Raw genomic sequence first — 18768 nt, 5'->3', positions numbered from 1 at the left:
ACTAGCAAATCCTGTGGGGTTACCACTGACCAGAAACTGGACAAGACTAGCCATATAAATACGGTGACTACTATAGCAGGTCAGAGGCGAGGAACACTAAGTAACTCATCGCTGGACTCCTCAAAGCCTGTCCACCATCTGCAAGGCACAAGTTGGGCATTGGATGGAATACTCCCCACTTGTCTGGATGAATACAGCCCCAACAACGCTCAGGGAGCAGCTCACTTGATCAGCACAACATCCAAAAAATATTCAGTTACCGCACCACTGACATACAGTTATAGTCATGTGTATTATCTATAAGATAGATAAATTCATCACAAAGATCCTTTGATGGCATCTTCCAAATCCATGGCCACTTCCATCCAGAACAAAAGGGCAGCACAGACATGGTAACACCACCACCTGCAAATTCCCCTCCAAAACCACTCACCATCCCGAATTTGAAATGCATCACATTTCTTCACTGTTGCTGGATCAAAATCTCAGAAGTTGCTCCCCAAATACTATTGTGGGCTAATTCCCAGCGCATGGACTGCAGCGGTTCAAGTAGGCGGCTCAATTCCACCTTGTCAAGGGCAATGGGAATAGACAATAAATGTCAAAGATGGCAGCAGAGTAGCAAGGCTGATCCCAGGGCTTGTCGGCTCCAGTCTGTTTGCTTTCTCAATGTTTTCCTTTTATTCTTTCTACTTTTGCTCTTCTCCTTGTCTTTAAAGCCTGGACTGTGGTGGGTGGATTAGGAAAGGCAGTGGCAGTAACCCAGCGAGGTGGACATGGCTCCATCCCATCATAGGGTCCCATGGGGAGCAGGTCCGGGGTTGACTCCCCTGGCCTGAAACCATAGGCTGAGCCGAGGCTCCAGGTCCACAGCCAGGCCCGGGCACCTGGAGGAGCTGAAGCGTCAGCCAAAGAGACAGCAGAGGACCCCAATGACCAATGACCGGTGGCAGCATCGGAAGAACAATCAGACAGGGAACAGGAAGGTTGGATCCCACGCATCCCCAGGGCCCACAGCTCCAGCTCAGACGTGGGGTCACTATAGTGGTGGCAGCAGAGGCTTGTAACCATGACTCCAGAGCGCATTGGAGACACCCTGGAGCCCATTTCAGACACACCGGTCAATGTCAAGCAGCAACTGGGGAAGGCTGTTTGTAGGTGAAGGGATGGTTAGAAAAGTGGGAGGCCTTGAAAAATCAGATAAATCAAGAGTTCAGAGACGGTATATTCCTACAGTGTGAAGGGCAAGGGTGGTAGGTGTAGGGAATGCTGGAAGACTAGAGAAACTGAGGCTCTGGTCAAGAAAAAAGGAGGCATTTATCATCAGGTAGAGAAAGCTGGGATCAAGTGAATCCCTAAAGGAGTGCAAGACAGTAGGAACATACTTAAGGGGGAAATCAGGGGGACATGAGGTAGCTTCGGCAAAAAGAATTAAGGAGAATCCAAAGAGATTCTATAAATACACTGTAAGGGGCAAAACAGTAACTAGGGAGAGAAGAGGGATCTTAAAGGTCAACAAGGGCATCTGTGTGTAGAACTACAGGGTAAGGTATTAAATGAGAATTTGGTGTCACTATTTACTGTGGAGAAGGAAATGGGAGCTAGAGAACTAGCAAAATAAATAGTGATACCTTGAAAAGTATCCTTATTACAGAAGAGGAGGAGCTGGAGGCCTTAAAATAAAGGGAGACAAATCCCTGGAACTCAGATAACATGGTGTGAAGCTAGATGAACACAGCAGGTCGAGCAGCATGAGAGGAGTTTGACTTTTCGGGTCGAGACCCTTCTTCAGAAATGGAGGGGGGGGGGATTCTGAAAAAAAAGGGAGACGGGGAAGGCAGTTAGAAGATGGATAAAGGAGAAGATAAGTCAAGAGGAGACATGGTCGAGGGCATTTTCAATCAGTGGAGGGGAAGTTGTGGTTCTTCAAAAAAGAAGACATCTGGGATGTTTGGGAGTGGAATGCCTCATCTCTCGTTTGGACATTGAGCAATTTTTCTGCCGCCTCTGCCTCCAAACTTATTTCTTTAACCGTGAACCTAACCCTCCCTCTACTGACCCCTTCTCCCGCCTCCAACGCACCCCCTCCTCCTGGACACCACCCCAAAGTCCCCTGCCCTCCCTCGACCTCTTCATCTCTAATTGTCATCGAGACATCAATTGCCTCAACCTCCCCACCTCTCTCACCCACTCCAACCTCTCCCCCCGCAGAACGTGCAGCCCTCCGCTCCAACCCCAACCTCAGCATCAAACCCACAGACAAGCGAGACACAGTTGTAGTATGGCGCACTGGCCTCTACATCCCTGAGGCCAGGTGCCAACTCTCCGACACCACCTCCTACCACCACCTGGATCATGACCCCAACCCTGAGCACCAAACCATCATCTCCCAAACCACCCACAACTTCATCACCTCAGGTGAGCTCCCACCCACAGCCTCCAACCTCATCGTTCCCTAGCCTGCCCTGGTCAACATATTGTCTCCGCCTGCTCCTGCCCCAACGAACTCATCGCCACCTATCTGGACTCCATTTTCTCCCCCTTGGTCCACGAACTCCCTGCCTACGTCTGTGACACCACCCACACTCTCCACCTCTTCCAGTACTTCCAATTCGTTGGTACCCAACACCTAATTTTTATTATGGACATACAGTCCCTATACAGCAGGGCTCCCCATGCAGATGGTCTAAAGGCTCTCTGCTTCTTCCTGTCCCACAGACCCGACCAGTCCCACAACTTCCCCTCCACAGTGATCAAAAATACCCTTGACTGCCCCTCCCGCATTTCCCTCGACCATGTCTCCTCTCGACTTATCTTCTCCTTTATCCATCTTCTAACTGCCTTCCCCGTCACACCCCCTATCTGTAATAAAGCCAAAACGGAAACCCTCTCATCCTCACGTACCACCCCACCAACCTCCAAATCCAACGCATTATCCTCCGACATTTCCGCTTTCTGCAATCTGACCCCACGACCAAAGACATTTTTACCTCCCCATCCTTATGTGCTTTCCAGACGGACCACTCTCTCCGTGACTCCCTTGTCCGCTCCACAGTCCCCTCCAGCCCCATCACACCTGGCACTTTTCCCCGCAACCACCGGAAGTGCTACACCTGCCCCCACACCATCTCCCTCACCGCCATCCCAGGCCCCAAGAAGACTTTTCACATCAAACAGATGTTCACCTGCACATCTGTTAATGTGGTATACTGTATCTGCTGTTCCCCTTGTGACCTCATCTACATTGGGGAAACCAAACGGAGGCCTGGGGACCGCTTTGCCGAACACCTACGTTCAGTTCGCAACAAACAACTACGCCTCCTAGTCACGAACTATTTCAACCCCTCCCCCTCACTCCTTGGACGACATATCCATCCTGGGCCTCCTGCATTGCCACATGATGCCACCCAAAAGATGCAGGAACAACATCTCATATTTTGCTTGGGAACCCTGCAGCCCAAGGGTATCAATGTGGACTTCACGAGCTTCGAAATCTCCCCTCCCCGACAACATCCCAAAACCAGCCCAGCTAGTCCCCACCTCAAGCCCCAACCCCATCTCCTACCCACTAACCTCATCCTGCCTCCTTGACCTGTCCGTCCTCTGTGGACTGACCTATCCCCTCCCTAACTCCCCATCTACATTCACCTTCACTGGGTCTAACCCCGCCTCTTTGACCTGTCTGTCTCCTCTATCCATCTTCTATCCCACTCCCCGTCTCTGTGCTTATTTCAGAATCCCCTTCCCCTCCTGCATTTCTGAAGAAGGGTCTTGACCCGAAACGTCAAACTTTCTTGCTCCTCTGATGCTGCTTGAATTGCTGTGTTCATCCAGCCTCACACTGTGTTATCTCAGAATCTCCAGCATCAGCAGTTCCTACTATCCCTGGAACTTAATCAGGTATTTCCCAGAACTTTGTGGGAAGCCAGGGAAGATATTGCTGGTCATCTTGCTGAGATATTTATATCATCGATAGGCATAGGTGAGGTGCCAGAAAACTGGAGGTGCTAATTTGGTACTATTATTTAAGAAAGTCTGTAAGGAAACGTCAGGGAATTGCAGATTGGTGAACTTCACATCAATGGTGGATAAGCTGTCAAACGGGATTCTGAGAGTCAGGATTTACATATATTTGGAAAGACAAGGACTGATTAGGATAGTCAGCATGGCTTTCTATGTGAGAAATCATGCCTCACCAACATGATTAAGTGTTTTGAAGAGGTGACAAGGAAGATTGAAGAAGAAAAACCAGTAGATGTCATCAATATGGACTTCAGTAAAGTGCTCAACAAGGTTCCACATGGCAATAGACAATAGGTGAAGGAATAGGCCATTCAGCCCTTCAAGCCAGCACCATTCATTATGATCATGTCTGATCATCCACAATCAGTATCCTGTTCCTGCCTTATCCCCATAACCCTGGATTCCACTATCTTTAAGAGCTCTATCCATCTCTTTCTTGAAAGTATCCAGAGACTTGGCCTCCGCTAACTTCTGGGGCAGAGCATTCCATGTATCCACCACTCTCTGGGTGAAGAAGTTTTTCCTCAACTCTGTTCTAAATGGCCTACCCCTTATTTTTCCAACTGTTTCCTCTCGTTCTGGACTCACCCATCAGCAGAAACATGCTTTCTGCCTCCAGAGTGTCCAATCCCTTAATACTAAACATGGTAGACTAGTAGTAAGGTTAGGTCACTTAGGAGAGTTAGCCAACTGGATATAAAATTAACCTGATGGCAGGAGAAAAAGGGTGGTGGTGATGGAGGAATGTTTTTCAGATTGGAGATCTGTGAACAGCGGTGTGCCACAAGGATCAGTGCAGAGTCCACTGCTTTCAGTCATATTCACACGTGGAATGATTTGGATGTGAATGTAGTTGGTATGGTTGCTAAGTTGGCAAATGACACCAAAATAGGTGTGTCGTGGACAATGAAAAAGATTACCTCAGAGTACAATGGGACCTTGATCAGACGGGCCAAAGGGTTAAGGAGGGGCAGATGGAGTTTAATTTAGATAAATGTGAGGTTTTGCATTGGTAAAGCACACCAGGACTGAACTTACATGGTACGTGGTAGGGGCCTAGGTGCAGAAAGGGTGCAGGCACATAGTTCCTTGACTGGAGTCACAGGTAGATAGAGTAGTGAAGAAGACATTTTCCACGCCTGCCTTCATTGGTCATAATCTTGAATGTAGGAGTTAGGATGTCCTGTTGCAACTTTTGCTTTTGGGCTGCTGTGTACAATTCTGGTTGCCCTTCTATAGGATGTTGTTAAACTTTACAGGGTGCAGCAAAGATTTACAAGGATGTCACCAAGACTGGAGGGTTTGGGCTATAGGTACAGGCTGGGGCGTTTTTCCCTGGATTGTCAGAGCCTGAGGAGTGAAATTATAGAGCTTTATAAAATCATGAGTGGAACGGATAGGATAAATAGTAAAAGCCTTTTTCCCAGGTTAGGGGAGTACAAAACCAGAGGGCATAGGTGTAAGGTGAGAGAAGAAGGATTTGAAAAGCCCTGAGGGGTAAGCTTTTCACGTAGAAGGTGGCAGATGTATGGAATAAGCTGCCAGAGGAAGTGGAGGAGGCTGGTACAATTACAACATTTAAAAGGTATCGGGAAAGGTATAGGGAGGGTTTAGACGGATATGGGTCAAATGATGGTAAACTGGACTAGGTTATATTACAACGTCTGGTTCATGCAGAGGAGTTGGACTGAAGCGTCTATATAACTCTGAGTCTGTAACTGGTTTGAAAAAAGTTTTTAAAAAGTGTAACCATTAATTGCGTAATCAATGCTTAAGAATCCTATCTGCACGTTTTGGTTTCTACTTGTGGAGAGGAGATTAATAGTATGATGAGTGTTCAATACAATGACATCAGGAATGAGAAGCTGTAATAATAATTAAAATGAAATACTGTTTTTTTTCACTGGAGAATAGTGCACTAACACAAATTTTAAAGATAAAATTATGATAGGAATAATGGGAAAAGATTTTTGATTCCTTTGAGGGAAGAACGACAACATAAGAGTTTGGAACAGACATTGGTATTCAGCCCCTCAAGCTTACTCGATCATATGATAAGGCTTCAGTTTACCAGATTTTGGCCTCAATCTACTTTCCCGGCTCTGATTATGAAGCTACCTGCAAGTAAAGCCTTTTGTCTACGCTCACAAATTACAAATGACCACTTGTGAAAGTAACTTTTAGCCCTGTGCACCTATAGACCATGCAGCCCTCGTCACCTCAGACATATTTAAACAAAATTTTTAAAAAACTTTCAACGTTTCACTTCCATAAAGCTTGAATGCAATCTTTAACTTGATCACCTGTCTGATGTCCAAGTGACTGCACCTGACTCAGCTCTACCTGATCTGTATCATTGAGTCAGAAAATGACTTGGTGTCTGATTTTGAAGAATAATAAAAAGAATGGAATTAATTCCAATTTGCTTCAATGCAAATAGCTTTTCCTCTACATGATCTCAAAGTATTCACAAATTACGGTTTGAAACTTCCAGAAACATAACTCGTATAAAAGCAGAACTAAGGAACTGCAAAATCTACAGAAAACCAACACTGCACATAAAACTCTAGACAGTCTGAGCAATGCCTTGCACAGTTCTATTATGATTTCATTACATCCCCCCACCATTAAAGGGTATCATTCCCTCCATATATAAATACGCTTTTCTAATCTTCCTGCTGACACAGTCAGACATTTTCCCACATTATACTCCTTCTGCCAAAGTTTTGCCTATACATCGCTCTACAAACTCTTTGTATCCTGCTCACAATTTGCTTTTGTCCCTATTTTGAAAACTGCAATGGATTTCTTCATCTAAGTCATTAATGTAGGTCATATATAGTTGATAAATAATGTGATAAAGACTCAAGTATCCTGGACTGTCTTGTTTCTTGTTATTTAATAATCTTTGCATACTAATATATCTCCTCCAAAACCAAAATGTCCTTCTCCTATGTGATGATCCTTTATGTGGCTTCTTAGTGAATGCCCTTTGAAAATCCAAGGACACATATACTGATTATGCTTTATCCAGTTTGCTGTATCCTCAAAGAAATCTAAATAATTTTTAAAACATAAATTCACCTTCACAAGATCCTATTAATTCTGCCTGATGATTTTCTAAACAATTTGCTACAACATTCTTTGGAAAGAATTCTGGCATTTTCTCAATGACAGATGTTATACTAACCAGCCTGTAAGTTGCTTGTTTGCTGTTTCTGTCCTTCCGTGATATGTGTGGGTTTACAATCTACTGGGATCTTTTCAAAATGAAGAGAATTTTGAAAGATTACAAACAATATATCCATTAATCTTGGGAATTGTTTCTTTTAAGACCCTGGGATACAGGTAATCAGGTACAGACAGCTTCTCGGTCTTTAGGTTCATTAGTTTTTCTGGTATCATTTCTGAACTAAACATGCTTGCTTTCAGTTCCTTCCCCCTTTCAGGATACGTCTGCCTATTTAAACAAAAAGCCATTGGAAGGAGCTGGATACTTCGTGATGATATCAGTGAGGAAGGTACTGATGAGGAAAGTAGAGGAAAATCAGGAAGCTCGGGGGTCACCCCACTGAGACATTCCTTGTGTCTGTAAAGTCCTCTCTCTACCCATCAATGCCCTCAACCCCACTGCAAGTGTTAAGCGGCTATGACACGGTTGACTCAGGGCCTCAACTGACTTGGGGAATTTCAAGTTTTTGCCATATAATGCAGGAAGGTAGAGAAATCAGGATGGTAATGGTTTATTCCAACCTGTCTTATTAAGCAGGAACAGGAGTGTAAAATTCTCAAGGTGAGGAACTATGTTAACATTTCATTATGTGATCTATTAGTCAAAATGCAATATACTGCAGATGGTGGAAATCAGAATCTAAAACAAAAAATGCTGGAAATACTCATTAGCTCAGGTTGTGAAGAGTAAACGAAGTTTACACTTCAAAACTAAGACCCTTGAAAAGGTCAGCAACCTGGAGTTTTACCCCTTCTCAATAATATTTAGAACTCAAGAAATTGGAGGAGCCGGCTGTATCACACCTTGAGCCAGCTCTGTTTTTTGATATGTTTGATCGTTGTTGATCATCGACTTCAACTACAGTTTGCCACCATTAGCGATATCCCAGCCATAAATATATTCAACTGCAGTGCATGCACAATCTTCCAGGGTTAGAGACTTTCAAAGATTCGCAAATGTTTCAGCGAAGAAATTTTTCCTCATCTCAGTCCGAAACGAATATTCCCTTATGCTAGAATTGTGTCCTCTTGCTCCCTAACCTGCTGAATGGTTCCAGCATTTTCTGCTCTTGTAACCAAATGTTCCGATTTCAACGGAAGTCTCATGAAAGACAAATTGTTCATAAGAAATACACTTATTTTCAACAATCCCTTGTTGTTTTAATTGCAAATCCCTCCTCCTCGTTCCTGAAGCAGTTGACCTTTGCAATGATATCAGTCCACAGAGAACAAGTGGTCAATCTACATGTGTGAGCCTTGTCAATGGAGAATAATAATGCAGTTTCATGACTACGCATACAGCCCTCCCCCTGTGTTTGGTTCTTGCCCAATATCAACACATTTGAACTTATATTTTAGGTTGCTGAGTGGAAAAGCAATGATTTTTTTTCCCCCATTTGTTACTTTGGGGCAAGTGCTCTAACCATGGCATTGTGACGGTCAATGCACTTTAGGTCAGAAAATTTAGTGTGAAACGTCTATATTTTGGGAAACTTGTTGTCTGTAGCTGAGCTTCATATTGGACAGTTGATTAAAACTGAACAAGCAAATAATGACAAGATTTTTAGTTGAAATATCTGCTAGCTCCTTCCAATGGCTTTTTGTTTAAACAGGCAGACATATCCTGAAACAATTTCAGAATTTTTGAAATTGTTTTCTATCAAACACAGCCTAATCCTAGTCTCCCTGTTGTTTCCTAACTAAAACATTGGGGCACAATGGCATGAATTAAGTTGACAGTCACTCAGTCTATCTCTGGACAACCTGTCCAACCAGGTTTCATTAAAGAGCTTTTCTTCAGTTCATTTACTTTAAAAAAAAGGCAGGTATTGCCATAACAGGAAGAATAAACATTGATCAAACAACTTACAGGTTCTGGTGCAAGAGAACTAAAATCATGCAGACTGACAAGAATCAAATGACACAATTGTAAATGTTTGAGGGTAAAGGTCAATGCTTATGGACAATCAACATTTCTGAGCATGCTCATTTTGTAGGAGAAACCTTCACCTGATAGATAAAACTCTCTGTTCACCTTTTGATTGCATTAACAGTACGAACTGTGTATTTAAGGGTGCTGTGTCGTTCCAGATCAGCTTGCAGTCGAACAGAGGTTTCCAGGATCACAATTCCAGGAGAAACCCAACATCTGATCCAAAAACGCTTCTCTCTTACTGATTTAGTATGGAGAGCTCTGCAACATGTGAGCTCCACACATTTAGACCACACAAGAGGTTATAACTATATTCACCACACAGTGGCGCTTTCCTTCCCACTGGCTACTAAAGGGGCTGAATTCTGTTCGGCAAGGAATGTAAGCAGTGCTCCTCTCAGCTATTTTAGGTATTCAACTGAACTTTCTTCAGCAAATGGCTAGTCACAACTTTCCTAATTTCTAAGATGAAAGACTTGCATTGCTTTGGAATCTGTCATCTTCTCAAGGCAGCTCAAAATGGTTTAACAACTAGCAAAGTGTCTTTGAAGTAAAGTCAATGTTGTCTTGTAGAAAGCCTGCAGGAGGTGCCATGTTTAAGAGAAGCAACAAAGGTTGGAGCATACGGAGTCAGGGACTAGGTGACAAAGTGGACTTTCGTATGGTTACAATGCAAGAAATACAGTTGGAACTAAGCGACATCTCTCAGAATTGCACAGGGTTGGATGTGGTTCCCTGCAGCAATTCATGCTAAGGCCACTGATATTCACTATATATAATGTACGTATAAGCACCAGCAGAGCTTAGACGGTGGCACACATACTTCTGAATCAAGATTCTGGATTCAAGTTTCACTCCAGAATTAGACCATAAGACATAGGAGTGGAAATAAGGCCATTCAGCCCATTGAGTCCACTCCACCATTTAATCATGGCTGATGGACATTTCAACTCCACTTCCCTGCACTCTCCCCGTACCCCTTAATTCCTTTTGAGATCAAGAATTTATCATTCTCTGCCTTGAAGACATTTAACGTCCCGGCCTCCGCTGCACTCTGTGGCAATGAATTCCACAAGCCCACCACTCTCTGGCTGAAGAATTGTCTCCTCATTTCTGTTCTAAATTTACCCCCTCTAATTCTAAGGCTGTACCCACGGGTCCTAGTCTCCCCGCCTAACGGACAACTTCCCAGCATCCACCCTTTCTAAGCTATGCATTATCTTGTATGTTTCCATTAGATCTCCCCTCAACCTTCTAAACTCTAATGAATACAATCCCAGGATCCTCAGCCGTTCATCGTACGTTAAACCTACCATTCCAGGGATCATCCGTGTGAATCTCCGCTGGACACGCTCCAGGGCCAGTATGTCCTTCCTGAGGTGTGGGGCCCAAAACTGGACAAGTGTTTCTTGGTGCAATGCTGAGAGCAGAGTCATCTTTTGGCTGAGACATTCAGCTGAGGCCATTGACTTGTTTGCTGAGCTGGCTTGTTTTCGTTCAGACATTTCATCACCATGCTACGTAATGTCGTCAGTGAGCCTCTGGACTGTATAAATTCCAAGAGGACCAGAAGAACATCACTTTATTGGAGGCCTTCGCGTGGTGACAAAATGTCTGAACAAAAGCAAGCCCAGCTCGGCGAGCAAATCAACAACCTCACCCACAACCCGAGCTACAGATCTTCGTTAAACCCTTCAGGCCCTCTCTACTTGGGTAGATATTAAAAAAAAATTATGGCAATATTTGAAAGACCAGCAGGGGAGTTATCCCCCGTTTGATGACAGACATTTATGTCTCGAACAACAGCACAAAAAAAAATCTTGATCACCTTGCTATTTGCAGGAGTTTTCTGAGTTTAAACTAGATGCTGCTTTACTTACATCACAACAATGACAATACTTCAAAAAAAAACTTCACTGATTATAGACGCCTCTGAAGCATTGGTGATTGCATAAAGTTCTATATAAACACAAGATAACAAAGTGAGAAGCTGGATGAACACAACAGGCCAAGCAGCATCTCAGAAGCACAAAAGCTGACGTTTCAGGCCTAGTCCCTTCATCAGAGAGGGGGATGGGGAGAGGGAACTGGAATAAATAGGGAGAGAGGGGGAGGCGGACCGAAGATGGAGAGAAAAAAAGATAGGTGGAGAGGAGAGTATAGGTGGGGAGGTAGGGAGGGGATAAGTCAGTCCAGGGAAGGCGGGCAGGTCAAGGAGGTGGGATGAGGTGAGTAGGTAGGAAATGGAGGTGCGGCTTGAGGTGGGAGGATGGGACGGATGAGAGAGGAACAGGGATGCAGTGGGGGGAGGGGACAAACTGGGCTGGTTTTGGGATGCGACGGGGGAAGGGGATTTTGAAGCTTGCGAAGTCGACATTGATACCATTGGGCTGCAGGGTTCCCAAGCGGAATATGAGTTGTTGTTCCTGCAACCTTCAGGTGGCATCATTGTGGCACTGCAGGAGGCCCATGATGGACATGTCATCTAAAGAATGGAGGGGGAGTTAAAATGGTTCGCGTCTGGGAGGTGCAGTTGTTTATTGTGAACCGAGCGGAGGTGTTCTGCAAAGCGGTCCCCAAGCTTCCACTTGGTTTCCCCAATGTAGAGGAAGCCGCACCGGGTACAATGGATACAATATACCGCATTGGCAGTTGTGCAGGTGAACATCTGCTTAATATGGAAAGTCATCTTGGAGCCTGGAATGAGGGTGAGGGAGGTGGTGTGGGGGCAAGTGTAGCACTTCCTGCGATTGCAGGGGAAGGTGCCAGTTGTGGTGGGGTTGGAGTGGAGTGTGGAGTGAACAAGGGAGTCATGGAGAGAGTGGTCTCTCCGGAAGGCAGACAAGGGTGGGGATGGAAAAATGTCTTGGGTGGTGGGGTCGGATTGTAGGGTCTAGACTCGAAACGTCAGCTTTTGTGCTCCTGAGATGCTGCTTGGCCTGCTGTGTTCATCCAGCTCCACACTTTGTTATCTTGGAGTCTCCAGCATCTGCAGTTCCCATTATCTCTATATAAATGCAAGTGCTTTTGAATATGTATATTGAGTCAGAATCAGGAATTAAAGGCATGGTGCTTATACCTGCAGATACTATCGAAATGCATGCACATGTGTAGAGAATTGTACAGACACAGTACTCATACATGAATTTAATATTTATTTATAAAGGGAATCACTTATTCATGTATTGATTCGCAGAGATAAACAGCATGGAAACAGACCCTTCAGGCCAACTTGTCCATGCCGACCAGATATCCTAAATTAATCATGTCCCATTTGCCAGCATTTGGCCCCATATCCCTCTCAACCCTTCCTATTTATGAACAAATCCAGATGACTTTTAAATGATGTAATTGTACCAGCCTCCCCCCACTTCCTCCGAGCACGTTTCTCTGATGTCAAAATAAATAACAAGTAATACAGATCATTTGTCTTCAATTTTGTCATAACGTAAATGCCAATGTTGAACAGGCTTTTCAGAAATCATGTCCCTCTATAATCTACCATTAAAATTGGAGTTTGCTTTTGCATTTATATTCTAGTCCTCAAATTTTGTTCAAATATCCAAAGCTGCTGGTTTGCACTTGTTTACTGATATGCTTTTGTTTTCTGGTACTGCGCCCCTTCACATGGCTTCTCGCATCGCCATCTTACTAAGTGCGTCATTGCCGAGTTAACCTGTCCTCATTCATCAATTACATGCACACTTGTTCAGCAGCACAAACTAAAGTTATTTAAAATAATATAAATGATTAAGGCATTAAAATGTTGCTACAGTATCTCAAAGAATATATTGAGTCTTTTTCTGCAGCTATATGCAGTTGGATGGGTATGAAAGTGTTTGGATTTCTGAAGACTATCCAATCTCTCTACTGAAAATCGAAATGGAAACACAGAAGGTTTCACCTTGAAGTTAAACCATAGTTTCCCAAATCAAAAACTCAGTCATCAAACAGACTGTAACTTTGGCCTGTTAGTCTCTAAACCTACGTAAAACATTGGCCCATTGTATAAAGAGGAAATAATGACCCTGGGAAGAATTGCGGGGAGTGATTTCAAAGTTGTCAGTCATGCAATATCAAAGTGCATCTGTGGCATTTAGAAATCAATGTCAGACATTCTGCAATACACACTAAAGGTGGACTTTTTTCTAAATAATGAAAATAAAACACATTCAGGCTGGATATGGTAGAACTATTGATGAGTTATATTTTTATTCTATCCTGTACTTTCTAATTTTACTGCCCAGTAGATCGATAAATCACAAGAGTGAGTCTCAGATACAATTATTCAAACACAAATTATCGCTCAATGGTGAGCAGCCACGTGTAGCCTTTCAGAAATCTTTTAAAGGTTTGCTCAATTTCCAATTCAGGTGAAAAGCTATCCTGGATATTCTCTCACTAGTTGGAAGACTGCCATTTAACTCTCAGTTTTCAGTCACAGCTCTTTATTTCCTTTCTTGCTGTCTCCTTTGCTAACAGCACTGGCCTATGGTAAGGTGTAGCTCCATATGGCTTTCAATATCCAACACAGTAAACAGTTGTTAGCATGGGTAATAATTGTGTGTAATAATTCTCGTCAAAGGACTACGACATGACCTAGCAAACATATTTCTTTTCCCACCTCCCCTAAGAAGTGTGTAGTGATCAAGAGGAAAGCTTGTTACTGGTTTTCTCCTTCTCTAGCCAAAGATCACTGTGACCAAGCATTCTATCCCAAAACATCGTCACAAATGACATCAGCTAAACCAGTTGATCAGAAATCATTGCTCAGATTTTTCAGGACTGTGGGTCTTAGAGAGTCTATTTTACACACAAAGAACACGAACAGACTTCACTACATCTGGTCTTCATTGGGTCCTGCAGCCAGAATTGGAGTTTCAATTGTAGCCTCCACCCATTTGAGAGACTAAGCCATTTGCAGAAGGTAGAGGGAGGAAACAAACAAGTTAAAATCTGGCTGCTGCGGCAAACAAAAATGAACGCAGTACTTTGAGTGTACTATAATTAATTTTGACAGGACTTACCTTTGAACGCATTCCTCTTCTCATGGCAGTCAAATGGAGCTGGAAAAAAGTGGGGAAAAAAGAGATTTGTTTAACTGCACCTCACTTCAATAACTAGAAACAGAAGCCCAGTATGAATAAAATTAATTATGCCACATGGCATGCAACGAGCAGGATAGTGGCCATGGATGAATATGGACAGGAATTCTGAATTCATAGCCCTCAGGCTAATTTAAATTCACCTGAATCTAATAATTAATAATGGATCAAAATAGCAATCGTTAATATTAAAGCCAGCAGTAAAATATTTTTCTCTCTCCAGCTTCTGTTTGTGGGTAGCAGAATCAAGACATAACACCATAAACACTTTGTCTATATCTTCTACACCTGACACATCTTCAGTACACATACCTTAAGATCATTTGTTGATGATATTATATTTTACTATGGAAAACTGAGAGGGCAACTGCTGGTAAGCACTAGCTGAAAGAGGGTGATTGAGAGAGGAGAGTTAATCTGAAGGGAGAAATCAGGAAAAGGGAGTCAAAGGAAGAGCATATCAGGACAGGATCAATAGGGACAGGAACAAACAGGTTGCAGAAGTAAGGGAAGGAATGGGTCAAGGGGAGGATCCAGGACCAGAGAGGCACGTGGGAGATAAAAAGGAGAAAGGCTAAATTGGGGTGGGGGTTGTTGGGTGACAAAAGGAGTTGGTATGGGCTAGAAAGAGAGAAAGTTATGGAAATAATTCAAAACCAGGTCTAATTGGAGGTGGCTAATCCAGAGGTGAGTGATGGGTAAGACTACAGGTGAGACAATGAGAGGAGGCAGCTAATCAGGGTGATGGGTAGCAAAGGAAGATCACAAGAAGAGTTGGAGATGGGGAGTTTGAATGGTTCTTCAAGCACTGTTGGGTGGCCTGAAAACAGACCATTTGCCTTGTTTTGACCACAGCTGACAACTCTATATCAATGAGGCATGAGGCCATTTATTTACATATACAAAATTGGTTCATGATATTGGAGAACTAGGTGTCCGTTTCTAAAAACACATGTTATTCTATCAAAATATAATCACTTGTGCGAAATCCTGTGTGTTCTGAGTGGAGCAAATATGTTGGAGATCTGGAGACTACATAAAGGAATATTACATGTTATGCCTAGCCTTAAATAAAATGAAAATGGTGGCTCCAAGATAAAGTTAACACAGTGAATCAACATGAAATCCCTCTTCTCCTCACTACATGAAAATTGTTGATTTTTCTCTGGACAATCATAAGATTTGGCAGTTGGAACTTAGTTGGGTTTACAGTAGATGTCTAACAGTATTTAATTTTAGACAGAGATTGTAGTCAGCAATTTTGCTGTCAGTTTGATTTTGCATAAAACAAACTCAAATTTGATGGGAACCTACAAGCTGGTGGCCAGAGGAAAAAAAATCTCGCGAGGATTGAGAGGCCATTCTCAAGATATTTTTCAGCCATCAGCAAGAGGTCTCCCAAAAGAATAAATACAATTGATTTCACAGACGAAAACAAAAAGCAAATATGTTCTGCGCACACCACGATCATGCACAATTCTAAAATCGCAATGCCAGGTTCCATGGCATGGAAACAGAGTGGATCAAAAATAATACAGAAAAAAAACAGATTAATTCTGCCTTTAAAAATGTACACATTTTCTTAAAAGAATGGCACTCCTATTATTTGATAGAGTTGATTTTTAGATCTCATATCAATTTGACTTTTCTCTACCTTTAAATTCTCTTTCATTCTCCTGTTGTCTCACTCCAAATATCATACGAACAGAGGAAGAAAACTGAAATCAGGACTCCCCAACAAAAATAACTATATTAAAAAAATCAGATACCACTAATGGCCAAACAAAGTAACAAATTGAGAAAGGAGTAAAAGTTATACAAAATTGACCTCCATTACCACCATATTTCATTTTTAATTACGAAAGTAAAAATATCAAGAAACACATCGATAAATATAATAGTCTGAAATGATGCCAAGTTATATGCCAACAATTTAACTCAGAGCACAGAATATCCTCAGCAGTTTACAAAAATTCACACCCACAATCACATATAATATTTTAAGACAAAGCAGAAGTCAGATAATGATCTACATACATGGAAGCTTTTAAATCATGCATCTCTGCCATGTTAATTCAAGTCTCATTTTATTATCTTCTACTTTAAATAACTCTTCCCCAGTATCGTGAACTCCTTACCTGCCTCAGTTTACTTCTCTTGCTGCAATATTTTAAAGCCTAAGCTTTGTGCCACTTGAAAAATGTTTGATTTACTGCATCTTCTGTCCTCTCCTTTTTGACCTTGAAAATGTCCTTGCAGGCACTTCAACTTTGTTTCTCAGTAAGAGTTTTTTTTTAAAAGTCTTGCTGCTTTATAAAAAAGAAACCAAGTTTTCCTTGGTGCAAAAATGCTGTTCCCCGTCTGCAACAGCTTAATATCTCAAAGTTCCACCAAGATAAACGTTAAATCGACATTAAACTGTAAACTTCCTTCTGCTTCACTGTGAAACAGGCGTGCAGTTTATATTATAAATCACGGTGTCATTACAAACAAATCACAACCAGGCATGGTGCATACTTAAAAAGTCTTCTCACTTCCCTTTTATGAAAATGTTAGCTTTTGGGGAAGTTACGATTTCACTGAAATAATCTGAAAGACTGCCATAATAAAATAACTTCTGCGATGCTCTATCGCTGTGATCACTGAATCCTTATTTAAAAGCATTACAATGTAGTGTACTCCTGTGGTTGGAACCCTTCATAACTGACATCTTGTTGTTATGCAGTCGACTAAAAAGGCTACTAAACTACATAATTATTGCTGTTAGCTTTGCACCAATATAAACTGCACTGTGTAATGGACGGGTAATGTAACAGAAGCATATTTGTAATGTCCAGCCCATTACAGGCAGTAATTTCATGTAACTAGCTCTTTCCTCCTGATGTTGAAAGAACGTAGAAACAGGAGTAAGTCCATTCAGCCCCTTAACTTGTTCTGTCACTCAGCTAGCCTTGAATCTATTTAGCTGCCTTTACTCCATATTCTTTGGCACTCTGGCCTAATAAAAATCTATGGATCTTTCTTTTAAAAATCTCAAATTTTATCCAACACTCTCACATTTTTGGGGTCATAGTTTGCTCTGCACAATTTACTCCCAAGTGATATAGCACTAATTCTCTTGGTCTGTATTTCTACATCAGAGGAAATGCTTTCCTTGTACTTATGCTTTTGAACTCCTTTATCAATTTTAACACCTCTAAACACAAGGGAATAAAAGCCTGATTTGTGAATTCATTCCTAATAATTCCATCCTTTAAGTGATAGAATCAACTGAGTGAATTTACACTGCATCACCAAACATTACTACCCCTAATCAATTTATTGTTTCCCTAATTTCTATTTTGGATAATTTTCTTCATTGAAGAGTAGAGAGCCTGTGTAATTCATTGCCCCTGAAGGCTTGTTTCAAGCCAAAATTTTGAACATTTTCAAGACAGAGTAAGATAGAGTTCTTAGGGCTAAAAGGGATCAAAAAGGTACAGGGAGAAAACAGAAACGAAGTATGGAGTTGAATGATCATATCGAATGGCAAAGTAGATTCAAAGGGCTAAATTACCTACTCCTATATTTATACTAGGTTTGAGACTGCAGACTAGGTTTTGATGATTTATTTTCATGGAAATTTAGATCAATCTTCCATATATACTAGATGTTTAAAATTAAGAAGATATTCAGATTTTGCCTTCCCAGATCCAAAGGAGATTTTATACTGACCCCATGCCAGATTTTGATTACCAAGATTGTATTTCCTTTCGAGAATACAAACATCACACGTAGGTTCATTGGCCAGGCCAGCATTTATAGTCTATTCCTAGCTGCCTTTGATAGCCATCTGCCTTCTTGAGCCACCATAGTTCATTTGGTTGAGGTATACACAGAATCTGTTAGGACGGAAGTTCCAGGATTTTGACTGAAGAACGGTGAAGGAACAGAACTTGCTGGTGATGGTGTTCTCATGTGTCTGTTGCCCTTCTCCTTCTGGACTGGTGACCTGCCTCAGGAATTGGTGGAATTTCGCAGTGCATCTTGTAGATGATACACACTGCTGCTGACTGGTGGTGGTAGAGGGAGTGGAAGCTTGTGGATGTGGTGTCAATCAAGCAGGTTGCTTTGTCCTGGATGGTGTTTAGCCTCTTGAGTGTGACAAACTTAGTCTGACAATATCCCTGTTTCCATCCACACAACATACGGGGCTGTCTAACTTAGATATACTTGTATACTGCTTGCAAACTTGGATATACTTGCAAACTTGGATATACAACTCTCCACGCTTTCCATGTTTATTAATGATTTGGCTAAAGACACAAGATCTCTGTTCTGTTTCTTACATCCCCAGAAGATACCATCACTTCAGGTCCTTTAGTGCAAAGCCCAATTTATAAAGTATTGCTAGTCTGCTGTGAACATATAGATTTTAACACCACTAGCAGAGGTTAGAGAGTTTGTATAGTGCTGTTTTGCAATCAATTATAAATT

The 18768-nt window shown here is 42.2% G+C and overlaps 1 protein-coding gene across 19 annotated transcripts in view; it reads right to left on the bottom strand.

Moving 5' to 3' along the window:
• LOC125457292 (transcription factor 4-like) overlaps positions 1-18768 on the bottom strand; it is a 610802-nt gene that overhangs the window by 277978 nt on the left and 314056 nt on the right. For 18 of the 19 annotated variants that reach the window (XM_048541370.2, XM_048541332.2, XM_048541341.2 and 15 more), the window contains one exon: positions 14215-14253. In XM_048541370.2, the coding sequence (XP_048397327.1) occupies positions 14215-14253 (39 nt within the window). Of the gene's footprint in view, positions 1-14214; positions 14254-16430; positions 16703-18768 lie in introns of those variants that run through there. The other variant, XM_048541455.2, reaches the window with a different exon arrangement.

Source organism: Stegostoma tigrinum, chromosome 1, assembly GCF_030684315.1.
Source record: "Stegostoma tigrinum isolate sSteTig4 chromosome 1, sSteTig4.hap1, whole genome shotgun sequence".
NCBI lineage: Eukaryota > Metazoa > Chordata > Chondrichthyes > Orectolobiformes > Stegostomatidae > Stegostoma > Stegostoma tigrinum.
The sequence above is the reverse complement of the archived record's forward strand: the minus strand, read 5'-3'. Positions and strand labels throughout refer to the sequence as shown.